Source organism: Megascapheus bottae, chromosome 30, assembly GCF_031878675.1.
Source record: "Megascapheus bottae isolate mThoBot1 chromosome 30, mThoBot2.hap1, whole genome shotgun sequence".
Taxonomy (NCBI): domain Eukaryota; kingdom Metazoa; phylum Chordata; class Mammalia; order Rodentia; family Geomyidae; genus Megascapheus; species Megascapheus bottae.
In genome coordinates, this window is record NC_143538.1 from 1830907 (window position 1) to 1858699 (window position 27793).

The following is a 27793-nucleotide window of genomic DNA, read 5'->3' on the forward strand; positions in this document are numbered from 1 at the left end:
AGGGGGAGGAGGAAAGGAGGGAAGGGGAAGGGGGACAGGGAGGAGGAGGGGAAGAGAGGGAGAGGGAGGAGGAGGAGGGGGAGGGAAGAGAGGGAGGAAGGGGAAGGGGAGAGGGAGGAGAGGAGGGGGAGGAGAGAGGAAGGGGAGGGGGAGGAGGGGAAAGGGAGGAGGGAGGAAGGGGAGAGGGGGAGGAGAGGGAGGGGAGGAGGAGGAGGGAGGGGAGGAGGGCGGGCTGCTCGGGCTCTTTAAGGAGGGGTGGGGCGGCCCCGCCCGCCTCCCTGGTTAAGTAGTGGCCAGGATCGCAGCGCCCGAGCCCGCCAGACGGCAGGAGGACGAAGGAGGAGGAGGACGGAGGAGCAGGAGGAGGAGGAGGACTCGGCCGGCCCGCCATGGGCCCCCGCCCGCCAGGCCCACCCGCCGCCCCGGCGCTGGCGCTGACCCTGGCCCTGCTGTGCGGACCCGCGGCGCCCGGTGAGTGGGGCGGGTGGGGGGGATCGGGGGTCCATGGGGGTCAGGAGGGGGGTCCGGGGACCCCGCCGCCCCGGCTGCACTGCTCTGACCCTGCCCCAGGCCTGGGTGCCTCGGCTCCCCATGCCTAGGCCAGGCTCCAGGCGAGGACACAAGTGGCTGTTAGTGACCCGCCAGGCCCCGGCTATGACCCCAGGTGACAGCGGGGACCCCAGGTGACAGAGGAGACCCCAGGTGACAGAGGAGACCTCAGGTAACAGAGGAGACCCCAGGTGACAGAGGAGACCTCAGGTGACAGAGAAGACCCCAGGTGACAGAGGGGACCCCAGGTGACAGAGGAGACCCCAGGTGACAGAGGAGACCCCAGGTGACAGAGGAGACCTCAGATGACAGAGGAGACCCCAGGTGACAGAGGAGACCTCAGATGACAGAGGAGACCCCAGGTGACAGAGGAGACCCCCGGTGACAGAGGAGACCCCAGGTGACAGAGGGGACCCCAAGGCATCAAATGCTGGGGGTCAGAACAAGGAAACAGTGGAGAAGGTCCCTGCCTGGCCACCACTCTCCCTGACCCACCGGGCTTTCTCTGCCCCAGACCCTCCCCACCGCCCCTCCATCTCCTCCTCCTCCTCCCTCCCCTCTGCCAGGGTCCGCTGGTGACGATGGCAGTCCTGGGGCTTGAACTCAGGGCCGGGCGCCGTCCCTTAGCTGTTTGCCTCAAGGCTAGCGCTCCTCCACTTGAGCCACGGTGCCACTCCCAACGCTTTGGTGATTTGGGGAGATCAAAAGCTCCTGGATCTTCCCTGCCAGGGAATCCTGGCTTGGTGCCCGGGATCCTCAGATCTCAGCCTCCTGGCTGGAGTGACGGGCGAGAGCCCGGGGTTTTGCCCGCTCTTCTCTCTCCAGAGATCCTGCCTTCCCCCCCCACCCCGACCCGTCCCCCAGCGAGAGCCGGGCCCCTCTGACAGCGCCCAGGTGTCTTAAGTTCGCCTTCTGAGAAGTGCTGAACCGGTCCTTCCTCCCTCACCTGGCACCAGGGTCCTTCCTCCCTCACCTGGCACCAGGGTCCTTCCTCCCTCACCTGGCACCAGCACTGCATTCCAGAATTCCACCCGGTGGTCTGGTGGTGCCATAAACATCTGGGTCCTGGGGCATCAGCCACTGCTCCACATATATGAATCAGTTCAGCCTACATCCTGTGGGATGGGTCCCCAGAGCCAGGCTGGGGGGTGAGGGGGTGGCCTGAGTGCCAGGGCCGGCCACGCCCTCCCCTTGGTGGGATGGGGAAGCCAGGTCTAGAGGAGGGTGCCATGAGACACCCAGAAAGGAAATGAGCCCAGGAAAGGGGTCCCCAGGCTCTGGGCTTCTGCTGCAGGAACCCCATAAGACCCCAGGACCTGGGCCTTGGGGCCAGCCGTGGGTCCCCTGGGGTGTCAGCTGGGAGACATTCTCAAGTGCTTTCTTAGCACCCACACCGTACAGTGTGGTGGGAAGCCAAAACGGGGCGCAGAGACGTGAAAATGAACTCGGGAGCTCTTTCTGGAAGGCAGAAAAAAATAAAGCAAGTTAAAACTCAAACCATGGCTCCTGACGGCTGAGGCCCCACCAAGGTGAAAAGTGCTGGCAGAAAGGCAGAGATCTGGGGAAACGGCCATCTCATGGCAGCCACTGGTCAGACATGGGCAAGACCCCATTTCAACCAATAAGCCTGGCGGTGGCCTGTGTGCCTGGGACCTCGGTTTCACCGGAGGCTCCCTGGGGAGCCTGGAGAAGGATGTACACACCCCACCGAAGGCTTTTGTTGTTTTTGAACACAGGCTGGGATATGCCAGTGGGCTGGGGTCACTGAGACTTAGATGGCCAAAAGAAGCTGGAGCTTTGGTGCGGGTGGCGGGTTCCAGGCCAGGAGAGCGTGGCAGGCCCAAGGGTTTTATAATATTAACTTGGGGTGGGGGGGCAGCCTGGGGACTCCCACCTGTCATCACAGCCACCCAGGAGGTTGAGATCTGAGGATCACAGTTCAAAGCCAGCCCAGGCAGAAAAGTCTCGGAGACTCTGGTCTCCAGTGAACCAGCAAAAAAGCCAGACATGGAGCTGTTGCTCAAGGGGTAGAGCTCAGGGACAGCACCCAGGTCTGAGTTCAAGCCCTAGGCCCAGAGTGTGTGCATACACACACACACACACACACACACACACACACACACACACACGCACGCACACTTCTTGAAAAGCACAGTGAAGACTTATAAGAGGATGTTAAAAAACTCAAACCACAAGGTACTGGGTGCAAGGAACAAGGTAGATGCCACAGCCGTTTGAGCACTGGGGGTAAAGGCAGAGCCTTTGTGCCCTGCGCACACCGGGGGCGGGGGCCGTGAGGGCAGGGCCAACGCTTTGGGGTGAGAGAGCCGGATTCTAGAAAAGCTGTGCCAGAACCAGGTAGAATGGAGCCCCTGCTCACGCCTGCTGGCCCAGCCAGGACAAGGAGGGCCTTTTAGTGCTGTGGGGTGAGGGCCCGTGAGGGAGGGCGGCCATGCCAGGTGGGTCCCGGCTGGCCAGGGAGGGCGGGGGGCGGGGGACACGTGCGGGGAGCCTTGGAGGCCCCGTCTGGGAACTGGGCGTGCTGCCCGGGGGGGAGGGGGGGACAGCCTGGCGTCCTCAGCCTCTCGCCTGCACACACAGGCGGGGCAGGCACAGGCCACCCACAGGCCTTGGGCAAAGCCCCCCCATGGCCTCAGCCCCCTCCCCAGCCTCACTGAGGGAGGCGTGGAGGCCCGGGTGGGGTGGTGCCTGGAGCCAGGAGCCAGGAGGCTGCTCCCTTCCTAGTCCGGGTTCTGTCCCCGCTGACTCCTAGCACCTCCATCCTCACCCGCTGACTCCAGCTGGCCCGTTATCCCCACCCCTGTCACAACGCTAGAACCTGGTAGAGGGCAGATGGAATTCTTTCTTTTGTGCCAGTCCTGGGGCTTGAACTCAGCGCCTGGGTGCTGTCCCTAAGCTTTGGGGCTGGATACCCCACCACTTGAACCACGGCTCCACTCCTGGCTTTGCGGTGGTCAGTTGGAGAGAAAGAGTCTCACAGATTTTCCTGTCCCTGGGGGCCGGCTTTTGAAGGGAGATCCTCAGCTCTCAGGGTCCTGAGTATCTGAGATTACAGGCGTGTGCACTGGTGCCCGAACACCTTCAGACGGGCTGTGTTACTGTCACGTGGGGAATCTGAGGATGAATCCAGTTTTCTGCCTGGCGTCGCCGGCTTAGGGGAAAGAGGCACTCAGGGAAAAACAGGGACCCTAGGGCCATTCTGTGGCCACACGGGGCAAGGGACACCCCACCTTCCAGGCCTCCCCACCCACAAGGGGGCCCAGCAGGGAGAGGGCGCCCCAAACAGTCCAGCTTTCAATGCCTGGATGCTGCAGGCGGCTCACACCTGTTATCCCAGCTACTGGAGAGGCTGAAATCTGAGGGTCAGAGAAGGAAAGTGTCCGTGAGACTCCTGCCTGCAATTAAACACCAAAAAGCCAGAGGTGTGGCTCCGATGGCAGAGCATTGGGCTTGACCAAAGAAAAGCTGAGTGATAGTAGTAAAATCCTGATTTCCCCAGGACCTGCACAAAACAAGAGATTGATTTGGGGGCTACCTGGCTAATGTCCCACAATCTCTCCTGTGCCTCCTGGAATGAAGCCCTGAGTAGCCCAGAGGTGGGGATTGGCCACTTCCCTGGGTGCCTGTCCCTACAGCCTGTTGTCATCCTTCTTGTGCCTCAACTTACCTCCTGGGCCAGTGTGTCTGTCGCTGCAAGAAGCTGGTAACTGGGCGTACTGATAAGCACCCACTGGCCCTCCTTCCCGGCCCCCTCTGTGAGGATTACCACAGCATCCCAAAATAATCATCATCATCATAGTAGTAATAATAATAATAATAAGCAACGGGAGTTGGACGTGAGACTCAGGTGGTAGAGGGACCACTGATGAGCAGAGGGCACAGGTTAGCGAATATCAGACAAAAAATTTAAATAAGAACCACAGCCCCCAGGAACCGTGCGTGTGTGCGTGTGTGTGTGATATTTGTGTGGCATGTGTGCCAGGACTGGGGTTTGAACTCGGGGCCTGGGTGCTGTTTCTGAGCTTTTTCACTACAGCTGGTGCTCTACTGCTTTAGCCACAGCTCCACGCCTGGGTTTTGGTGGCTCACTGGAGATAGGAGTCCCACAGACTTTCCTGCCCAGAATCCTGGGGTCTCAGCCTCCTGAGTATCTGGGACCAAAGGCCCCCAAATCCTAATCACAGAGCCTGGGCCAGCCTGCCCCGCCCTCTCCTGGGCCAGCCCTTGGTCCCCGCTCTGGCTGTCCTCAACCTGAGGCCTGACTCCCCCCCAGTGTGTCACTGGCTCCGGCCAGGTCCCCATCCAGCCACTTGGGAAGCCCCTCCACCCAGCACGCACAGCCCCCCCTTTTCCCAGACAGGGCAGGGGCCTGGCTGGGTAGCCTGTTCTCTGGGGACTCGGCAGGGACTGGGGAGGGAGCCCGGCTTCCGTTCCCACCTCACAGCACCCCACCCCCACCCCCACTTCAGGAGGGAGCGGTTATAAATAGCTGGGGCCCAGGATGCTGATTCCCACGACAGACCCCGCACCACACAGCTGCTGGGGCCCGGCTGGCGGCCTTCCCGGCACGCATGCGCGTGTGCGCACACACACACACACACACACACACACACACACACACACACACACCCCACCACCACCACCACTTCCAGGAGTATCTGTGCTTCCTGCCTTCCTCCAAGCCCTCAGATCCCCAGGGAGCCTGTCCCCAAGGGAGTGCCCCTCTGCCAGCATGGAGGGAGAGTGCGCAGGGACTTGTGACACACCCGCCCTGCCCCGTCCCACCACATAGGGCCTGGTATAGAGACCTGGCTGACTGAGCCCTAGCTTTCTCTCATTAAAATGGGGGTGACTGGGCTGGGAGCATGGCCTAGGGGTAGAGTGCTTGCCTAGGATGCATGAAGCCCTGGGTTTGATGCCTTAGCACCATTTGAACAGAAAAAACCAGACGCGGGCCGGGAGTTTGGCCTAGTGGTTAAAGTGCTTGCCTAGCATGCATGAAGACCCGGGTTCGATTCCTCGGTACCACAGACATAGAAAAAAGCTGGAAGTGGTGCTGAGGCTCAAGTGGTAGAGCTCTAGCCTTGAGAAAGTCCAGGGACAGTGCTCAGCCCTGAGCTCAAGCCCAGGACTGGCAAAAAAAAAAAAAAAAAAAACAGATGTGGTGCTGTGGTTCAAGTGGCGGGGCACCAAGCTTGAACATAAAGAAAAGCTCAAGACAGTGAGCACAAGCCCTGCGTTCTCTCTCTCTCTCTCTCTCTCTCTCTCTCTCTCTCTCTCTCTCTCTCTCTCTCTTTCTCTCTCTCTCTCACACACACACACACACACACACACACACACGCTAAAGGGAAGTCCGTCTCTAGAGACAGCCACAGACTGGGACCAGTGAGGAAGGAAAGAACGTTCTAGGCACTGGACTGACCTCCATCTTGGGTCCCCACTGTATGAACCCCTGAAGACAGCATCTCCTCAGCCACTGGGTACAGCCAGCCCCCCTGGAGGGAGACAAATGGGGTCCCCGCACCCACGCACCAGGCTGAGTTCCTGTCTCCAAACATCTGGGGCCCACGCTCTTGTAGCTGCACATCTGGAGCCCAGCTGAGCCCCCAAGGGTGGGCACCCAGATGTGGGGGCGGGGCTGTCCCTGCTGGCCTCAGTACAGGGAGCTGCCGTCAAGGCCTGAGGCCGGGTGTGAGAAGCTGGCATGCCCACCCTGCTGTGTGCCCCGCTGCAGCCTCCTGGCCCCCTCTGGTCTCTCTGCGTAAGATCTTGAGTGTCTTGGGATACAGAGTGAAGTAAGTGCAGCTCGAATGCAGGGCCTGGCCACTGTCCCTTAGCTTTTTCTGCTCAAGGAGCCACAGCTCCACTTTCAACTTTTTGGTGGTTGCATGGAGTTGAGTCTCCCTTCCTGCTTGGATTGGCCTCAAAACGCCGTCCTCCCATCTCAGCCTCCTGAGTGGGGACAGGTGTGAGCTGTTAATCCTCAGCGATCTGCAGTCTCTTCTAACAGGCCTGAAACGTGAGGCTGGGAGCTCTTGAAAACAGAGCAAAAGGCTGCTTCTGTGGGGCTGGCCCCTCATCCAGGAGGCACAAGCAGGGCAGACGAGGCCCAGATGGGCTGGTGACATTTTAGGAAGCCACTGTCCCACGTGGGCCCTGGGCCTGGCCTCCGCCAGGATGGAGAATGGTGTATGTTCCACTCCTTCCCCTCCCCATCCCCATCTTCTACCCCCTGGCCCGGCCCCACCCTGCCAAAAATAAACCCAGACCACCCCTCCCGTCCCTGCCAGACCCACCCAGCTCCTCCAGAGCCCTTTGAGTCACTGTGTTTTAATTTAACTGTCTGAGTCACTGCTTGTGGCTAAAGCTCCATGACACAAGCCTTCTCCACAGCCCCTAATAAGTCCAGGGAGAAGCTGGTGTGGAGACTGGGATCAGGTGTGTCTTTAGGCCTGGCCTCCGTGCTCCCTCAAGCCAATGGCCGGGCTGTGCTCGAGGGTCCTGCTTCTGCCCGAGTCCCCTGGCCCTGGCCTGTCCTGGAGCTGGTCTAGAACAGAAGGTCTCAGGCCCTGGGCTCCTGGACAGCCAGGGTGAGGGGCGTGAGGCCGCCAGAATGCCTCACTTAGCCCCCTTGTGCTCCCAGCTCCCAGCTCAGGATTTAGACCAGGTCTCGGGGACCAGGAAGTCTTTCCTGGACAAGCCGGGGACGGTGGACAGCACCCAGGCCCTGAGTTCAAGCCCCAGTACCAGCACCAAGAAAAGAACTAAAAAGATGGGCAGAACACAGAACCCCACTGCAGCCTTCCCTTGCTGCTTCTGTCCCCCACCTCGTTCTCCCTCCCTGTCTCCCCCCCAGTCTCCCCTTTCCCAGCCTCCAGCTCCCCGTTTCCCCTCCAGCCTCTCCAGCTCAGCCTCCCCGGGTCTGGTCCTGTTCTTTCCCTCCACTTACCCTTTCTCAGGGTCCCAGCCCCCCGGGGCTCCCGGTCCCCTCACCCATGTCTACATGGGACTCTGGAGCAGAGGACAAACCCCAAGAGAAATTTTCCATGGTCTCCCCACCCAGGCCCCTTCTGGGCCGGACCATCCTGTCCCAGCCGTGGGCCGGGCCTGGGAACCACTGGGCCCCAGGATCGGAGCCTGCACCCCCTCAAAGCCGCGTCTGCTGCTATAAATAGGAGCCCCAGTCTCTATTTTCTTTCAAAACAACCACGAGGCTCAGACGCCACAGGCTCAGAAAAGCAGGGCCTGGCCCAGGCTGCCCCCTGCCCCCTTCAGTACTTGGGGACCCTCCCAAGGCAAGATCGGGGGGGCCACCCATCTCAGCTCGGTCAGCTGGGACCATGGCACTGACCCTGGATCTCCAGCAACCCCTTTCTCCCCGCTGCTCCCGAGACCTGCATTGTCAACGGGAGGGGGCAGGGGAGACCCCCAAACCACAGCTGAGTGCCTTCGTAACCCCTAATGGGCCGGGCAGAGCCACAGGGAGTGCAGCTGGGCCGGGCTGAGTGGCCAAGCCTGGGTCTCAGGGGAGTTGAGCATCCTAGTGAGAGCAGGGCCAGCACCCCATGCCTTCTGTGGGTGCTATGGGGGGGTCTGGGGACCATGGGGAATCCTCTCCAAGACTCCCCGCAAAGGTAGAAGGGGGCAGCAACTCCCAGTTGACTGACTGCTGCTCAGAATCGGAGTCAGCAGGCTGAGATTTGAGGATCGAGGTTCAAAGCCAGCCTGGGCAGTCAAGTCTTCCCTCCAATGAACCACCAAGAAGCCAGAGGTGGAGGCGTGGCTCAGGCGGTAGGGCGCCAGCTCAGGGACAGCAGCCCCAGTTCAAGCCCCCGGAAACTCCCCCCTCCCGTCCCTGTGTTTCACTTCCTTGGCTGCAAGCCAGGCCAGCCAGGTTGGGGTCCTGAGATCCCCCCACAAGGCCCATTGCTGGAACCCCAAGATACCCTGCAGACAAGAGCCCCCACCCCATACCCTGCTCCCTTCCCAGCCAAGCCCTGAGGGCCCTGCTCACCCCGCCGCTAGCTGGAGTCTGCAGCCAGCTCTCCCCCAGCGCCCCTGCAAGCCAGGAGCCTGGAGCCAAGGCAGATGTGCAAGTCTTGGCGTCCCCAGGAGGAGGCGAGGGAAGCTGGCTGCCTGCCACCGGCCTCCCGCCCGCCCTCCACTTCCGCTCCTCCACCTCCCGCTCAGGCTGCGTCCAGCCGCTAGCCAGACACCCGCTGCTGCTCAGGAGGCTGAGATCTGAGGATCTCGGTTCAAAGCCAGCCCGGACACTAAACACCATGAGACTCTTATCTCCAGTGAACCACTAGGAAACGGGAAGTGGCGCTGTGGCTCAAAGGGTAGGGCGGTCGCCTTGAGCTGAAGAGCTCAGGGACAGCGCCCAGGCCCAGAGTTCAAGCCCCATGACTGACAAAAAAAAATCTCGATGCTGGATCAACATTCCCCCCCATCCCGCCCCCTAGCACATGAGGTGCTCTCCTGATCCTCAGTTTCCTCATCTGTAAAACAGGAAATGGTTTATGGGGACCCAGCTTGGGGCCGGACAACAAGCCCCCCTTTCTCTTCCCAGCCTGGAAAGTTGGGGGGGGCGGGGAATGGGTGCAGAGGATGTCGAGGTCCTCTCGCCTCCCCAAACCAAAGGAAAATGACAAACCAGGGAAAAGCCTCTTGGAAAACATCCCCACCACAGAGCCTCGCCTCCCGCCCAGGGCCGGGGAGTCACCGGCTCCACAAAGCTGTCTTTGAGCTTCTAGTTCCTTCCACCCCCCACCCGCCTGCGGCCTGGGCGGACACCCCACCCACTCAGAACCTCACACTTTCCCTCCACCTCCCCTTCGCCCCACAAGGTACCAAAGCTGAGACATGTCCGTGGCTGGGAGCCCAGAGAGCCAGCCCTGTCCTTCTGTCCTTCCATCCATCCGTCCGTCTGTCTCTGTAGGTCCCAGAGGGGACCCCTTCATTTGGCAAAGCTCCTCTCCTTGGTAACTCAAGGTCCTGAGAACTGAGACCAGGGCCCAGGGCCAGGACCCACCCTGCTCCCCACTTTGTCAGGGACCAGAAAGGAGAGGCCACCAGACAGAAGGTACCCCCAGTTCCTACGCTTCCCCCGAGGTTTGAACTCAGGCTCTTGAGTTTTTGCTTGCTCAGTGAGTGCTCTACCACTTGAGCCATGCCTCCATCCAGGCTTTTTGCTGGTTCCAGTGGGCGTCTGAGATGTGGTTTGTGATTCAGGGCCAGGGCAGTTGGCCATGGGGAATCAGGGTGCATGGAGAGCCAGGGATCCTGCAGTGACCACAGGCGTGTGGCAGCTGGCTAGCAGAGAGCCTTGAGCCATGGTGCTGTCTCCTGGGGGTCAGGCAGGCCACCCGCACCCCCTCTTAGATGTCCTGGCTTGGGGGCAGAACTCGGGGAAACCCAAACAGTGGAGGAGTCCCCGGGAAGAGCCAGGGGAGGAGCCGGGCTCCGGGGAAGGCCTGGCTCCAGGCCAGGGACACCGGCCCCTCGCTCGCCCCCCCAGGCCCTGCTCCAGCCCCCAGGTGGGCCCAGCCCTGGCACCCACGCCCTGCCTGCTTGTGCCAACCCCCTGAGCTGTGGTTGGGGAGTCCAGCCCTCCCCTCCCCTCCTCTCTCCTCCCCACTCCGCCCTACAGAAGCAGGTCCTGCCTCTCTCCCTGTACAACTTTGGTCTGAATCCTCTGATCCTGGGGCTTGAACAAAGGGCCTGGGCTTTTTCACGCAAGGCTTGGCACTCTACCGCTTGAGCCACAGCTCCACTTCTGGCTTTTTGGTGCTGCGTTGGAGAGCAGGGTCTCGCAGGCTCTCCTGCCCCTCCGTCCTCGGCTCCTCAGCCTCAGCCTCCCGAGTAGCCAGGATGTCAGGCGTGAGCCACATGGGTCATGGTTATTCTTTTCTGTCTCTCAGGGATCGTTTGGGCCAGGGCTGGGGTTTGAACCAGGGACCTCATGCTTGCCAGCCGTCCCCTGGCCGGGCTTTCCCGCCAGATCTCCACATCTGCCTCTGCTTCCTTTCATCCCTGTCACTGTTCGGGTGCCGTCTAGGAATGAATGAACCAATGAATGAGAAGCTAGACTCCCCGTTTCCCGCCACACCTCCCTTCTGCTCCCCCATAGTTGCACGCCAGGACCCAACCCAGGCTACCGGGTCTCCGGCTCAGTCTTTCTCCCTTATAAAGTCAGATCACCCGGCAGGGAACGCCCAGGAATGCTGGCCTGCCCACGGCGGGCGCCCGTGGCTGTGGCGGGCACGCGGGCTGTGCAGAGAGAGGCCCTGGGGATGGGGGGGGTGGAGGTGAGGGGGGTTCGTGGCTGCATGGGGCGGTGTGGGGAGGAAAACTGCACCTCTGTTTTAGGTTCTATCTGATGCTTCCTCCCCCCCCCCCAAGCCTCCTTGTCTCTTCAGATTTGAGCTGCAGAGAACTACGGGGGTTCAGTACCCCAAGAGTGGAGGGGTCCCAGGTAGCTTTCAGATTGCCCTGTGCCACACAGCTACTCCCAGGTTCAGGACAGTTGAGGATGGGGAGAGGAGGGGAAACTGAGGCATGGCTGGGTGGCACGGTTAACACCGACAGGGCCTGGGGCATCCTGCCTAGAAAAGGTACCCAGGCTGGGGATACTGCCCCAGGGCAGGCCCGGGCCCCGCCCGGTGTGAGCAAGCCTCAGGCTGGGCATGGACGGGAGGGACCAAGGTTCAAAGCCAGCCTCAACAGACAAATCCCAGACACTTACTTCCAGTTAACTAGCAGAACTTGGAGGCGTGGTTCACGTGGTGAAGCACTAGCCCAGAGCAGAAAAGGCTGAGCAAGGGGGTGAGGCTGGGAGCCGGGAGTGTGGCCTAGTGGTAGAGTGCTGGCCTAGCATGCACGAGGACCTGGGATCGATTCCTCAGTACCACATACACAGGAAAAGCCAGAAGGGGTGCTGTGGCTCAGGTGATAGAGCTCCAGCCTTGAGAAAGCCCAAGGACAGTGCTCAGGCCCTGAGTTCAAGCCCAGGACTGGTGAAAGAGAGAGGGAGAGAGAGAGAATGAGGCTCTGAGTTCAAGCCTAGTACCACCAGTGCGCACGCACGCACACACACACACACACACACACAGACTGGGGTTCAACCAAGGCCTGGGTTCAGTCCCCGCCACAGGAAGGAAGGAGAAAATAGTTGTGGGGGACTGAAGGAGTGAATGAATGAATGAATGAACGAACAAACCAATGAGCAAACAGGAGAGATAGGAGGAAGGGGGCGAGAAAACCCCACAAAAAGGAGTGAAGCCTCAGAGGAAGGGCCCGCTGGGCTGCAGGATGCCAGCATGCCAGGCCGGCCCCCCTGAGCGCTGGGTGTCGGGAAGGAGGCAAGGAAGGAGGGAGCCACCCTGCCTGGCACACCGCGGCCCTGCGCCTGCAGGAAGGGCGGGAGCAGGGAGCACTGCCCACGGGGCATCTGCGGAGGGGCGCGGGCCCCGGCGTTTCAGGGAACACTCGGCCTCTTTCACGGATCCGTGTGCCCGGGGGGGAGGCGCCTGGCACAATCGCCGCTCTGTGTGGCAGCTCCTGGCCCACACACTCACACACACAGCCTTGCACAAACTCAACACACCCGCAGCCACCCACACTCGCACCACAGGCCCAGGAGCCCATCGGGCTGTGGCTTTCCTCCTCGGCCCCCGGGGCCTGCCTGGGCACTCTCCACCCCGACCTCTCACCCTCTGCCTCCTCACTGCCCACGCCGTCCACCCTCGGACCCTCTTTTCTTGGTGCCGATCCTGGGACTTGAACTCAGAGCCTGAGTGCTGTCCCTGAGCTTTTACGCTCTACCACTTGAGCCAGAGCAACACTTGCAGCTTTTCGCTGGTTCACTGGAGATAGAAAGTCTCACTGTTCTTCCTGCCTGGACTGGCTTTGAACTCTGATCCTCAGATCTCATCCTCCTGAGTAGCTGGGATGAGCCACCAGTGCCAGGCAGGAGGGAGACCGGTCTATGCTGCAGAAAGATACTCAGAGGCAGCCCTGCTCCTGGCCCAATGAGCTGCCTGCTCCTGCAGGCAGAGAGAGAGAGAGAGAGAGAGAAAGAGAGAGAGAGAGAGAGAGAGAGAGAGAGAGAGAGAGAGAGAGAGAGAACCATAATTCCATATAAAAAATAGTCCAGGACATGGATCAAACAAGGTCCCAGTTCAGACTCCAATTCCTCTCTCTCTCTCTCTCTCTCTCTCTCTCTCTCTCTCTCTCTCTCTCTCTCTCTCTCTCTCTCTCTCTTCTCTCTCTCTCTCTCTCTCCTCTCTCTCTCTCTCTGCTCAGGGGCTTAAGCTAGCACTCTTGCTCTTTGAGCCACGGCAATTTTCTGGTGATTCATTGGAGAGGGGAGTCTCACGGATTTTCCTGCCTGGGTTGGCTTCGAACTGCGATCCTCAGATCCGTCTCCTGAGTAACTGGGATGACAGGCGTGAGCTGCTGGCACCTAGCACAGCTCATGATTTCTTTATCCTGTACCCTGTACCCCCTCTTCATGTGAAGCCGCCCCTCCAACTGCCTCCCCCTCCCTCCCTGTCTCTCTCTCTGTCTCAGTCTCTCTCTCTCCTTCTCTCTCTCCTCAGCCTGGAGGCTGAGAGCCGAGGTGGGGGCTGCCGTCAGAGTTTCCATAGCTCCGGCCAGCCCAGCACCAGAGGCCTGGGTTGGGGGGGGCCTGCCTCCCCTTCACACAAGGCGGCCAGTGTGAGCCCTTCCCCGCCCCACCCGCAGGAAGCGGCCCCTCAATGGAGCCATTCACACGGCGCACGTCCAGCCTCTCCCGCTCTCTACTCTCTTTGGGACAGGTGGTACAGTGGTCAGGGCCAGCCCTGGACCTCAGTTCCTGCCTGGCCCTGAGCCCGGGACTCCAGCACAGCCCAGGACGTCAACGGGGAGGAGGAGGGGAGGGAGAGATGGAAAAATCCCCACTGTGGGCCACGTTTACCTGGCTTATAATATTCCTGAAAACACAACGCTTGGCAACCCGTAAAGAGCGGTCCTGGAGATGGAAGACTGGAGGGAGGGCGTGGGGGGGGGGGTCCATACCACGGGCCTCAAACCACGATCCTCCCCACACCTGCCTCCCATGAGGCTGGGAGGGCGAGCAGCCGCTTGGAGACCCACAGAGGTTCATTTTAGAGACTCCTGGACAGAAGCAATAACACAGAAGCAGGTGCACCCCCAAAGCGGTGCCAAAAGCACCCACGCCTATCATCCTAGCTCTGCAGGAGGCGGAGGTCGGAGGGTGGCGATTCAAGGCCATGGGCAGATAAAGACCGAGATTCTCATCTCCAGTGAAGCCCGAGGTGGAGGTGGTAGAGGGGTGGCCTTGAACAGAAAAAGCCAGGCAAGAGCAAGAGGCCCTGAGTTCAAGCCCCAGGATGGCATAAAAAGGGGGAGGGGGATGAGGTTCTTTGGCATGCACCAACTGTGAGCAGCCTGGCCCGGCCTGCTGCCCCAGCCGCCGTGCCAGTCCCGGGCTCTGCTCACACCTCGCCAGGCCGGGCCGGTTCTCGTCTCGGCTGCTTGGCCTGGGGTGGAGACAGCCCGGATCTCACTGCTCACCAAAGACTGGGAATGGCCTCAACTGGAAGCCATGGAGGGTAGAGGAGGACACGGGGGTCCTGCCTGGCCTCCATTCCCAGCCTTCGCTCCCCACACCCCCTTCCCAGACAGCTGGGAAAGAAGGGGGGGGGGCTCCACAGAGGTGAGACCTGGCATCTCCTCCAAGAAGGACGCCCCACGTGCTGGAAATGGCCAGAAAACTCTGGAAACTTCCAGAAACTTCTGGGGCTGACTTCTTCCTTCCCAGCCAAAGCCTGGACTAGACAGGAGATGAGGCTGAGACTTGGTGCCAGGAGTGAACAGACCCTGACACCTCCCTGAGTCCCCAGAGGCCCTGGCGGGAGAGCCACCAGGGAAATACAGGGCAGCCACCCTCCCTGCCACACCTGGCTCCCGTCCCCTCCCAGCTCTGACCGCAGCCTCCTCCTGCAGCCTCCTTCTTCGGTGAGAACCACCTGCAGGTGCCCCTGGCCGCAGCCCTGGGCAGCATCCACCTGGAACTCCAGTTCTCCACAGCTCAGCCCGAGGGCCTCCTCCTCCTGGCCGCCGGCCAGGCTGACCACCTCCTGCTCCAGCTCCGCTCGGGACGCCTGCAGGTCAGTCACGGGGACGGCATCAGAACCCCTGCTTAGCCTAGCATGGCCCTGGGTGGGTCACGTTCCTCCTGGGTCAGGGTGGCCTTGCACCTCAGCTGCCCTCCACCTGCCATCCTGGGCGGCCATGGCCTCCCCAGCCCCCGGGGCCATTGCGCCATGGCTCGTCCATCCCGGCCAGCACCAGAGGCCTTCCCCCTCCCTCCCTCCCTCCCTCCTTCCTTCTTCCCTTCCTTTCTCTCTCCCTCCCTCCTTCCCTCCCCCCCTCCTTCCTTCCTCACTTCCTAGGGCTTGACACCAGGGCCTGAAAACTGTCTCGGAACTTCTTTTGCTCAAGGCTTCCACTCTGCCACTTGAGCCACGGCTCCATGACCAATTTTTAAGCGGTTCCTTGGCAATGAGAGTCTCACAGACTTTTCCTGCCAGAGGCTGGCTTTGAACTGTGATCCTCAGATCTCAGCCTCCTGAGTAGCTGGAAAGACAGGTGGGAGCTAGGGCGCCCCCCCCCACGCACACCCCACTCTCCCCGTGTCCCCCAGGTGAGCCTCGTGCTGGGCCAGCAGGCTCTGAGGCTGCAGAGTCCGGCAGAGCTGCCGCTGGCCGACGGCACCCCACACTCCGTCCTGCTCTCCATCTCCGACGGCTGGGCCGAGCTCTCCGTGGACGGGTTGAACACCTCGGCCACCGCCCCGGGAGCCCCCCTGGACGCTGTGTATGGGGTGTTCGTGGGGGGTTCCGGGGACCTTGGCCTGCCCTACCTGCGTGGCGCCGCCCGCCCTCTTCGGGGCTGCCTCCTCCGAGCTGGCCTCAATGGCCTCGCCCTCCTCCGGCCCCTGAGCCCGGGGGTGCAGGACGGCTGCGCAGAGGAGTTCTCCGCGGGGGATGACGTGGCGTTGGGGTTCTCGGGGGCGCAGTCGCTGGCTGCCTTCCCCGCGTGGCACACCGGGCCCGAGGGCAGCCTGGCTTTCACGCTCACCACGCAGAGCCCACGGGCGCCCCTGGCCTTCCAGGCGGGAGGCCGGCCGGGCGACTTCATCTACGTGGACGTCTTCGAGGGTCACCTGCGTGCCGTGGTGGAGAAGGCCCAGGGCACGGTGCTCCTGCACAACAGCGTGCCCGTGGCCGACGGGCAGCCCCACGAGGTCAGCATCCACGTGGACGCCCAGCGGCTGGAGATCTCGGTGGATCAGTACCCCACGCGGACGTCCAATCGCGGGGCCCTCAGTCACCTGGACCCCCGCGGTCCCCTCCTGCTCGGGGGGCTGGACGCAGAGGCCGAGGGGCTCCTCCAGGGCCACCGCCTGGGCCTGGCACCGCCCAGCGCCGCCCTGAGCGGCTGCGTGGAGGATCTCCGTGTGAACGGCCACGGGCAGGGGCTCCGCGATGCCCACTGGACCCGCGACATGGCGGCCGGCTGCCAAAGCGACGATGAGTACGAAGAAGACGCCTACGGCCACTACGACGCCTTCTCCACGCTGGCCCCCGAGCCGTGGCCGGCCGTGGAGCTCCCCGAGCCCTGCGTCCCGGAGCCAGGGCTGCCCCCGGCCTTCGCCAACTTCACCCGGCTGCTGAGCCTCAGCCCGCTGGCCGTGGCCGAGGGTGGCACGGCCTGGCTGGAATGGCGTCACGTGCAGCCCGCGCTGGACCTGGAGGAGGTGGAGCTGCGCAAATCCCAGGTCCTGTTCCGCGTGAGCCGGGGACCCCGCCACGGGCAGCTGGAGCTGGACATCCCCGGGGCCCAGGCCCGGAAGATGTTCACCCTGCTGGACGTGGTCAACCGCAAGGCCCGCCTGGTCCACGACGGCTCGGAGGACTCGGCCGACCAGCTGGTGCTCGAGGTGTCGGTGACGGCGCGGGCGCCCGTGCCCAGCTGCCTGAGGAAGGGCCAGACGTACGTCCTCCCCGTCGAGGTGACCCCGGTGGACGACCCGCCCCGGGTCATCTTTCCCCACGGCAACCTCATGACCATCCTAGAAAACACCCAGAGGCCACTGGGGCCCGACATCTTCCAGGCCTACGACCCGGACTCGCCCTGCGAGAGCCTCACCTTCCAGATCCTCGGCGCTGGAGGCGGCCTCCCCGTCGAGCGGCGCGAGCGGCCCGGGGAACCCGTCCCCCACTTCTCCTGCCCCGATCTGGAGCGAGGCGACCTCGTCTACGTCCACCGCAGCGGCCCCGCGCCCCACCTGACCTTCCGGGTCAGCGACGGCCATCTGGCCAGCGCCCCGTCCACGCTCCGGGTCGTGGCCGTGCGGCCGGCCATCCGGGTTCTCCGCAGCACTGGCCTGCAGCTGGCCCAGGGCTCCATGGCCGCGATCACGCCGGCCAACCTGTCGGTGGAGACGAACGCGGTGGGGCAGGACGTGAGCGTGCTGTTCCGTGTGGCCTCCGCCCCGCGCTTCGGGGAGCTGCAGAAGCGGGGCGCCGGCGGGGCCGAGGGCACGGAGTGGTGGCCCACGCAGGCCTTCCACCAGCGCGATGTGGAGCAGGGCCGCGTGCGCTACCTGAGCACCGACCCTGAGCTCCGCCGCCAGGACGCCGTGGACGCCGTAGCCCTGGAGGTGCAGGTGGGCCAGGAGACGCTGCAGAACCTCTCCTTCCCCGTGGCCGTGCAGCGGGCACGCGTGTGGATGCGCCACCTGGAGCCGCTGCACACGCGCGACGCCCAGCCCGAGGTGCTGACCGCTGCACACCTGGAGGCCGCCCTGGAGGAGGAGGCGGCGGCCGCCCCGCGCCCCGGCCCCTTCCTCTACCACGTGGTGCAGGCGCCCAGGAAAGGCAACCTCCAGCTCCGGGGCGCCAGGCTGGCCGACGGCCAGAGCTTCGGCCAGGACGACCTGCAGGCCGGCCGCGTGGCCTACCAGGCCACGGTGCGTGTGTCCCAGGCCACGGACGACGCGTTCCGGTTCCGCGTCACGGCCCCGCCCCACTTCTCCCCGCTCTACACCTTCCCCATCCGCGTCGGGGGGGACCCCGACGCCCCCGTGCTCACCAACACCCTCCTGTCGGTGCCTGAGGGCGGCCGGGCCGTCCTGTCCGCCCGCCACCTCTTCGTCAAGAGCCACAACAGCGACAACTACGTGTACGAGGTGATCGAGAGCCCCCGCCACGGGAGGCTGGCGTGGCAGGGGCCACAGGACGCGGCCACCCCCGTGACCACGTTCACCAACGACGACCTGCTGCGGGGCCGCCTGCTCTACCTGCACGACGACTCCGAGACCACGGAGGACGACGTCCCCTTCGTGGCCACGCGCCAGGGTGAAAGCAGTGGCAGCGGCGGCGGCGGTGGTGGTGGCGTGGCGTGGGAGGAGGTCCGCGGCGTGCTCCGTGTGGCCATCCAGCCCGTGAACGACCACGCCCCCGTGCAGCTGGTCCACCGGGTGTTCCACGTGGCCCGGGGTGGCCGGCGCCTGCTGACCACGGACGACGTGGCCTTCAGTGACGCCGACTCGGGCACCGGCGACGCCCAGCTGGTGCTCACGCGCAAAGATGTCCTCTTCGGCAGCATCGTGGCCGTGGACGACCCCGCCAGGCCCGTCTACCGCTTCACGCAGGAGGACCTGCGCCGCGGGCGGATCCTGTTCGTGCACTCGGGGGCCGACCACGGCTGGCTCCAGCTGCAGGTGTCCGACGGGCAGCACCAAACCACCGCCATGCTGGAGGTCCAGGCCTCCGAGCCCTACCTCCGCCTGGCCAACGGCTCCAGCCTCACGGTGCCGCAAGGCGGCCGAGGCACCGTCGACACGGCTGCGTTCCACCTGGAGACCAACTTGGACATCCGCAGCGGAGAGGAGGTCCACTACCGCGTCACGGCCGGCCCTCGCTGGGGACAGCTGCTCCGGGCTGGCCAGCCAGCCACCACCTTCTCCCAGCAGGATCTGCTGGAGGGAAAGGTTCTTTATAGCCACAACGGCAGCCTCACTCCCCGGGATGCCGTGGGGCTGTCCGTGGAAGCAGGCCCCGTGCACACGGACGCCACCCTGCAGGTGACCATCGCCCTGGACGGCCCGCTGGCCCCGCTGCGGCTGGCCAGGCACCAGAAGATCTACACCTTCCGGGGAGAAGCAGTGAAGATCGGGAAAGAGCAGCTGGAGGTGAGGAAGCGGGGTGCCCGGCGGGGTCGGGGGCCGGCTTTGATCCCCGATCCTCAGACCTCAGCCTCCTGAGGAGCTGGGATCCATCCCTCCGTCCCTCTCCCGGAACCCAAGGCTCACACAGCGACGGCAGGCCAGGCCTGTGGCCGCGCTGGGTCTCCAGTCTCCAGGTGCTCAGTCAGGCTCCGGAGCCTGGGGCAGGCGCGCCATCTCGTGGTCATTGGTGGTAATAGCAGGAGACGGTGACGGCCTCTGTGTGTGTGTGTGTGTGTGTGTGTGTGTGTGTGTGTGTGTGTGTGTGTGTGTGTGTGTGTGTGATGAGACCGTCTGGGTGTCGCATGCACAGTAGTTTGGGGAAGGATAACGGAGATGTGGCCAGCCACCAGGCCCACGCCTGTCACCCCAACCACTCAGGAAGCTAAGTTCTGAGGCTCCCGGTTCAAAGCCAGCCCTGGCGGGAAAGTCTGTGAGGCTCTGATCTCCATTGACCCTGGAGAAAACCGGAGGTGGCACCAGCCTTGAGTGAAAGAGCCCAGGCCCTGAGTTCAAATCCCACCACTGACCCCACACACGCACCCCAAAACAGACGCAGAGTGGAGTCCCCTCAGTCGCTGTGACCTCGCCTGCTTGTGTCCCCTGCCCTCTACCATCCAGGTGTCTCAGGAGGCAGTGTCCCCCGCAGACATCCTGTTCTCTGTGAAGACTCCCCCGGCTGCCGGCCGCCTGGTGACCCAGGGCCCCGACGCAGCTGAGCCCTCCAGCCTGGACCCCGTGCGCAGCTTCTCCCAGGAGGACGTGGATGCAGGCCGGCTCTTCTACGTGCACTCTGGCCCCGAGGCCGGCGAGGACGCCTTCTCCCTGGACGTGGCCTCGGGCCTCGGCACACCCCTGGAGGGCGTCCTGGTGGAGGTGGAGGTGCTGCCTGAAGTCTTACTGCTGGAGGCCCAGAACTTCAGCGTCCCCGAGGGCGGCACACGCACCCTGGCTCCCCCGCTGATCTGCCTCCCCCACGCTCCCGCGCTGCCCGGCCTGCGCCTGCACGTGCTGGAACCGCCCAGGCACGGGGCCCTGCGGAGGGAGGGGCAGCGGCCAGAGGAGACGATGCACAGCTTCTCCTGGAGAGAGGTAGGGCGGGGAGGGGCGCTGGGGCGAGTGGGGGGCATCAAGGGCCCTCAGAACGGGGTCACGAGGAGCAAGGCCACGTCTGGACGCGTTCTGCTTTATGTTTCATCACAGTTCTTTCTCCCCTGCTTCCCAGCCATGGGAACGGGAGACCTTGAGTCCCAGGCTCTCAGGAGGCTGAGAGCTGAGGATCACGCATTGAAGCCAGCCCGGGGAGGGGGAGGAAAGTCCACGAGATACCCTCCCCCCTTTTGGTGTTGGTCATGGGGCTTGAACTCTAAGGCTGGACGCTGTCCCTGAGCTCTTCAGCTCAAGGCTACCACCCTACCCTTGCAGCTACAGCGCCACTTCTGAACTTCTGGTGGTTCATTGGAGATAAGAGTCTCATGGACTCTTTGTGCTTGGGCTGGCTGTGAACCATGATCCTCAGATCTCAGCCTCCCGAGTAGCTAGGGTTACAGGTGTGAGCCACCACGCCCAGCTCACGAGTCACTCTCTGTATCTCCCAATGAACCAGCAAAAAGCTGGAAGTAAAGCTGTGACTCACGTGGTAGGGTGTCAGCCTTGAGCTACAGGGAGCCACGTGAGACCACCAGGCTCTGAGTTCAAACCCCAAGACTGGCACAGAAAAGCAAGTTTCCTGGGAGTTTGGCCTAGTGGTGGCGTGCTTGCCTAACATGCACAAAGACCCGGGTTCAATTCGTCGGTGCCACATACATAGAAAAAAAGCCGGAAGTGGTGCTGAGGCTCAAGTGGTAGAGCTCTAGCCTTGAGAAAGTCCAAGGACAGTGCTCAGGCCCTGAGTTCAGTCCCCAGGACTGGCAAAAAAAAGGAAGTAAGAAAGAAAAAAAAAGAAAGTTAGTTTCCTCTTCTACCCACCAGTGGGGCCTGGAGGGTGACTGCTGGCTCTGGGGGCCCCCCAAGCTGACAGCCCCCCGACTTGGCCGCAGGTGGAAGAACAGCTGATTCGCTACGTGCACGATGGAAGTGAGACGCTGGTGGACGGCTTCGTGCTGCAGGCCAATGCCTCCGGCGTCCACCGCCAGAGCGCGCCCGCGGCCTTCGCCGTCACCGTCCAGCCGGTGAACGACCAGCCTCCCGTCCTCACCACAAACAGGGGCCTGCAGGTGAGCTGTCCACCTGGCTGGGACTTCAGGCCGGTGCCACCGCACCCAGCCCGGTTAAGGCTGAGCCTTCACTGTCCCCACGTACCTCACCTCCAGAAAGAAAATGCAGGGGTCTCTGAGCTCCCGAACCCCCACTCTGCCAGGGTGGAAGTGGGGTCCCTGAGAGTGCTAAACCTCCATGGGTCATAGAAAGGAACAGGAAGCAGAGATGTGGCTTGACCAAGCTCGGCGTGGCACCAGCGCTGACGGGCTGGGCTTTGAATGCCAGCTTGTTGCGTGTGGATGCCACATGGGCAGGAGCTATGGAAAGTTCCAGAAAAAGCGCTGGCTTGGGGATGTGAGCTGTGCCGCTCACTGGGCAGGGCCGGAGGCTCCCCGAGACCACGGCCTGGGTGCTGAGTGGCTGCCACCAGGGGGTGCCCTAGGTCTGTGCTTGCTCCCTCACGCCCAGCCTGGCCTTCCTGGGGCTGTGGGAGGGAGGGAAGAGGACAGAAAAGCTAGAGGACAAATTTGGGGGTACAGATTTGGGGGGAGCCCCATCCTGCTTACAAGCAGGTCCCATTTCACTTCAGTACTTGAAATCCATATCCGGGCCCAGCTCTGGTGCCATCCCAGCTCCTCCAGAGGCTGAGATCTGAGGATCCTGGTGGGAAGCCAGCGGAGACAGAAAAACCCCTGTGAGACTCATTCTCTCCAATGAAAAAGCAAAAAGCCCCACGTGCGGCGGTGGCTCAAGTGGTAGAGTACCCACTCTGAGCCGAAAGATAAGAGAAGCTAAACAAGAGTGTGCAGCCCCTGAGTTCCCGCCCAGTCCTGGCACGGGACATACATGTATTAATAAGTAAATGCCATCCCTGGGGTGCGGTGCCCAGGCTGTCACAGGCCTGGAGGGCAGCGGGGCGCGGAGGGGAGGTGGGGGTGATAGGGCTGAGCCGGCTTTCGTCTCCAGATGTGGGAGGGGGCCACGGTGCCCATTCCCCCTGAGGCCCTCAGGGCTGAGGACATGGACTCCGGCCCCGACGACCTGGTCTACACCATCGAGCAGCCCAGCAACGGCCGGGTGGCGCTACGGGCGGCGCCGGGCGTCGAGGCCCAGCACTTCACCCAGGCGCAGCTGGATGGGGGCCTGGTGCTGTTCACGCACGGAGGTGGGGGCCGGGGCCGGCCTGAGCGGGGAGGGGGGCCGTCCCGAGGGCGGGGGCCACCTGGAACTGGGGGGACCCAGCTCTGCCGTGTCCTCAGGGGCCCTGGATGGAGGCTTCGGCTTTGTCCTCACTGACGGCGTGCACTCTTCCCCGGGACACTTCTTCCGGGTGATGGCGCAGAAGCAGGTGCACCTTTCCTTGGATGGCAGCAGGACGCTGACCGTGTGCCCAGGTGCGTCCTCTGTACCCGGGGTAGAGCTGAGGGTGGACTTCCACCAGCCTCTGCTGGGCTCCTGGGAAAGCCTGACTGCCAGCCAGGGCCAGTGGCTCCCACGTGGCATCCCAGCTATGCAGGAGGGTCACAGTGGGAGGCCAGCCTGGGCACTGCAGTCCACGAGACGCTTACCTCCCTTGAACCACCAGCGGCTCTGCGGCCTTGAGCTGAATTGCTCAGGGACAGCGCCCAGGCCGTGAGTTCAAGACCCACAACAGACAAAAAAACAAATACACAAAAAGCTAAGGGGATGATGCCCAGGCCTTGAGTTCAAGCCTCAGGTCTGACACCAAAAAAATAATAAAGTAAACTGAAACGAACCCTCCATCTGCCGCTCACAGAGTCCGCCCAGCCTCTGAGCAGCCAGAGCCTGCGGGCCAGCTCCAGTGCCGGCACGGACCCCCAACACCTGCTCTTCCGGGTGCTGAGAGGCCCCCAGCTTGGCCGGCTTCTCCACTCCCAACGGGGCAGCTCGGGGGAGGCCCTGGTGACCTTCTCCCAGGCCGAGGTAAGGACTCCCGCCGGCCTCCATGAGTCTGGGCCTCCCTGAGCCTGCTGGAGTCCAGGCCTTGCCAGCCCAGACCCAGGGGCAGCAGACAAGGCGGGACTTGGGACGCTGGGTGAGCCGAAGGGATGGGTCCTTGCTCTGAGGACACTACTACGTACAAACAATTTGGGGACCCCCCACCCATGCACCCCCAGTGTACCCATAGGTGCTTCAGAACCAGGCCCCATGGCCCTGGGGCCCCTTCCTGCTCTGCCACCCGCCCAGCCCCTGGCTCCCTGCTGGCGGAGCCCCAGTCTGTCCTGTTGGCCACATCTGGCCCCCAGATGTGCAGCGTGTGGCCACGTATCGCATTTGATGCTTTAAAATTAGTTGTCGGAGATTTCACAGAATTTCGGGTCCCTGATGCCCAAAAGGCCTGCATTCCTCCTCCTACCCAACTGAGAAGCAGCCGCCATCCCACCCTCCTCCCCCTCCACGCCCCGCTCACCTTCTCTGCCAAGTCCTGCTCCTCTCCACACTTGCTGTAGCGAAACGTCCTCTTTTTCTCTTCTTCTCCATTTGTTTCTTTCTTTCTTTTTGCCAGTCCTCAACTCAGGGCTGCTCTGGAGGCTGAGATCTGAGGATCATAGTTCAAAGCCAGCCCAGGGAAGGAAAGTCCTTAAGACGGAGACTCTTACTTCCAAAGAGCCGCCAAAAGGCTGGCATTGAATCTGTGGCCCAAGGGGTAGAGCACTGGCCTTGAGCAAAAGAAGCTCTAGGACAGTGCCCAGGCCCTGAGTTCAAGCTCCAGGTCTTGCACATGCGCACACACACACACACACACACACACACACACACACACACTCCCCGCGGTGTCTCCCTCAGGTCTACGCCGGGAGTATTTTGTACGAGCACCATGCGTCCCCGGAGCCTTTCTGGGAAGCCCAGGACACCATTGAACTTGTTCTGTCCTCGCCGCCTGCCCCAGATTTGGCCGTCACCTTAGCTGTGACCGTGACCTTCCAGGCCGCCTGTCCCCAGCGCCCCAGCCGCCTCTGGAGAAACAAAGGTAAAGGACACACTGTGACGCTGGGGGGAGGACACAGGGAGAGACCCCAAGACCAAGGCCACCGTCTGTGTTCAGCCCCAGAATCTTAAAAGTTACTGGGAAACCAGAGATTTTTGTGCCGGTCCTGGGGCTTGAACTCAGGGCCTGGGCACTGTCCCTGAGCTCTTTCACTCAAGGCTGGCTCTCTGCCACTTGAGCCACAGCGCCACTGCCCATTTTCTGGTGGTTCGTTGGAGATCAGAGTCTCAGGAACTCTCCTGCCCCGGCTGGCTTTGAACTGAGGTCCTCAGCCCTCAGCCTCCTGAGTGGCCAGGATGACAGGCGTGAGCCACCGGCCCAGAACAGAGTTTTTGTCTCCCCAGGTCCCCCAAGACACAGGTTGGGGGTCCCTGGTGTGGGGGTCCTTCCCTGGGGTGTCCCTACCCCCCCCCCCGGTCAGGGCGCATGGCACCTCCTCACAGCCTGTGTCACCCCCCAGGTCTCTGGGTCCCCGAGGGCCAGCGAGCGGCCATCACCCTAGACTCCCTGGATGCTGCCAACTTCCTGGCCAGTGTCCCGGCGTCCCAGCGGCCCCAACACGACGTGGTCTTCCAGCTGACCCAGTTTCCCACGCGCGGCCAGCTGTGGGTGTCCGAGGAGCCCCTCCACGCAGGGAGACCCCACTTCCTGCAGTCCCAGCTGGCCGCGGGGCAGCTGGCGTATGCCCACGGTGGAGGGGGCACCCAGCCGGACGGCTTCCGCTTCCGTGCCCAGCTCCGGGGGCCGGAGGGGGTCTCGGTGGCGGCGCCCCAGACCTCGGAGGCCTTCACCATCACCGTGCGGGACGTGAACGAGCGGCCCCCCCAGCCCCAGGCCTCCGCCCCGCTCCGCCTCACCCGCGGTGCCCGAGCCCCCTTCTCCAGAACACAGCTGAGCGTCGTGGACCCCGACTCCACCCCGGATGAGATCGAATATGAGGTGCAACGGGCACCCCACAATGGCTTCCTGAGCCTGGCCGGGGGGCCCCCAGGGCCCGTGACCCGCTTCACGCAGGCCGACGTGGACGGAGGCCGCCTGGCTTTTGTAGCCAACGGGAGCAGCGTGGCCGGGGTCCTTCAGCTGAGCGTGTCCGACGGGGCCAGCCCCCCACTGCCCGTGTCCGTGGCTGTGGAAGTCTTGCCATCTGCCATCGAGGTGCAGATCCAAGCACCCCTGGAAGTGCCCCAAGCTTTGGGGCGCTCCGCCCTGAGCCAGCAACAGCTCCGGGTGTTTTCTGACCGCCACGAGCCAGACGTGGCCTACCGCCTTAGCCAGGAGCCCCGCCACGGACAGCTCCTGGTTGGGGGGCGGCCAGCCTCAGCCTTTAGCCAGCTCCAGGTGGACGAGGGGGACGTGATCTTTGTCTTCACCAACTTCTCCTCGCCTCACGATCGCTTCGGAGTCCTGGCGCTGGCCCGGGGTGCCAACGCGTCCGCCACGGTCAACGTCACGGTGCGGGCCCTTCTGCGTGTGTGGACGGGCGGGCCGTGGCCCCAGGGTGCCACCCTGCGCCTGGACCCCACCGTGGTGGACGCCAGCGAGCTGGCCAATCTCACAGGCAGCGTCCCCCACTTCCGGCTCCTCCAGGGGCCCCGACACAGCCGTGTGGTCCCCACGAGTCAGGCCCGGACAGAAGCCAGAAACAGGCAGCCGGTCGTAGGGTTCACTCAGCGAGACCTGGAGGCGGGGAAGCTGGGCCTGGAGCTGGACAGGCCGGAGGGTCACCCGCCCGGCCCAGTAGCTGACCGCCTCACTCTGGAGCTGTGGGCACAGGGTGTCCCACCTGCCGTGGCCTCCGTGGATTTTGTCACCGAGCCTTACAACGCAGCCCGGTCGTACGGCGTGACCCTGCTCAGCGTCCCCGAAGCTGCCAGGACCGAGGCAGGAAAGCCGGCCAAGAGCAGCCCCACGGGGGAGCCGGGCCCGGCGGCGGCCAGCCCGGGGCCCAGCACAGCCAGGGGCGGCTTGCTGGGGTTTCTGGAGGCCAACATGTTCAGCGTCATCATCCCGGTGTGTCTCGTGCTGCTGCTGCTGGCGCTCGTCCTGCCCCTGCTCTTCTACCTCCGCAAGCGCAGCAAGACGGGCAAGCACCACGTGCACACCCCGGCCGCCAAGCCGCGCAACGGCTTCGCCGGTGACACCGAGACCTTCCGCAAGGTGGAGCCGGGCCAGGCCATCCCGCTCACCTCCGTGCCCGGCCAGGGGCCTCCCCCGGGGGGCCCCCCCGACCCCGAACTGCTCCAGTTCTGCCGGACACCCACCCCGGCCCTCAGGAACGGCCAGTACTGGGTGTGAGGCCTGGCCCAGACCCACAAGCTGCCTGCACCCCAAGCTCACGGCGTCCCTGCCCTGAGGACCCCAGAAAGAAGACACAGAAAAGAGGCCTGGGGGTGCCAAGGGGGTGCAGGGAGAGCCGCAGGCCCCCCCCCGACACAGTGGAGACACCCGTGGGGGGTCTACTGGAGCTGGAGAACGGGGGGGCACCAAAGCAGGGAGCCAGTTGAGACTCAGCATACCCCCCCCCCGCCGTGCTGCCTCAGACTGTCAAAACTGGGGTGACGCTTAAGTAGGTGGCAACTCTGGTCCTGGGTCTCAGCCCCGGGGTCAGTCACGCCACACCCTGACCAAGAGGACAAGGAGAGGACCCCAGGGAGGGGGCCACAGGAGAGGGAATGAGTTCCGGCTTTGCCGCCCCACCCCAGGTACCCCCTTGTCTGCCCTACGGGATCTGGGGAAACCCCTCCCCTCTGGTATTTTAGGGTGCAGAGGAAGGGAAGGCCTAAGCCATAGAATAATATATTTGGGATACAGGGGTGGGGGGTGACTCTGGGTATGATTTATTTAAAGGAGATTCTAGCCAGGCATAGGTGAGCTCTCACCTGTCAGCCTAGCTACTCAGGAGGCTGAGATCTGAGGATTGCAGTTCAAAGCCAGCCCGGGCAGAAAAGTCTGTGAGACTTATTGCCAGTGAAGCACCAGAAAAGCCAGAAGTGGAGCACTCGTCTTGAATAAAATAGCTCAGGGACAGTGCCTCGCCAGCCCTTGAGTTCAAACCCCAGGACAGACACACACATGCCAAAACAGTGATAATAAACCAGGCACCAGTGTCTCCTGTGTGTGATCCGAGCTACTGAGGAGGCTGAGATCTGAGAATCACGGCATGAAAATCAGTGAGACTCGTACCTCTAATGAACCCGCAGAAAACCAGAAGGTGTGCTGTGGCTCAAAGTGCAGAGCGCTAGCCTTGAGGGAAAGAGTTAAAGGACTGAGTTCAAGCTCCACACCACACACACACACACACACACACACACACACACACACACACACACACACACGATTATAAAGAAGCTATCTGACGTGGTACTGAGCTGAGCCAGCCGGTGGCACCCCCTTAAGGTGTGCAATGGAAAAGGGGCTGACGGGAATTTGCTCCCAGCCTCCCCCCTCCCACCCCCTTGGGGTGAAGACTGGGCTGGGAATGTGGAGGTGCACTGTGGGGGCTGGAAACAGGCATTTGGGGACCCTCGGCTCCATGGAATGTGGATAAAAAGTGCTTTGGAGATTCTGAACAGCTCTGTGTCATTTGTGCTTCACTCTGCCCTGGGCCCTGGGGGGGGAGGGGGGCTGGGTAAGCCCTCAGCCTTCCGGAGTGCCTCTGCTGTCACCTGGGCAGACAGGTGGGCTAGTCTTTGAGGTGGATCTGGTGAATTGGC

At 62.9% G+C, this 27793-nt stretch overlaps 1 protein-coding gene across 1 annotated transcript; it reads left to right on the forward strand.

Moving 5' to 3' along the window:
- Positions 1–299: 299 nt before the first annotated feature.
- Positions 300–27649, forward strand: Cspg4 (chondroitin sulfate proteoglycan 4). The gene is made up of 10 exons (XM_090321817.1): positions 300–471; positions 14584–14747; positions 15284–18838; positions 19493–19963; positions 20911–21087; positions 22037–22235; positions 22330–22464; positions 22848–23014; positions 23879–24062; positions 24541–27649. The coding sequence occupies exons 1-10, from the start codon at positions 390–392 to the stop codon at positions 26373–26375; spliced, it is 6969 nt and encodes a 2322-aa protein (XP_090177943.1). The 5' UTR covers positions 300–389; the 3' UTR covers positions 26376–27649.
- The last annotated feature ends 144 nt before the right edge of the window (positions 27650–27793 follow it).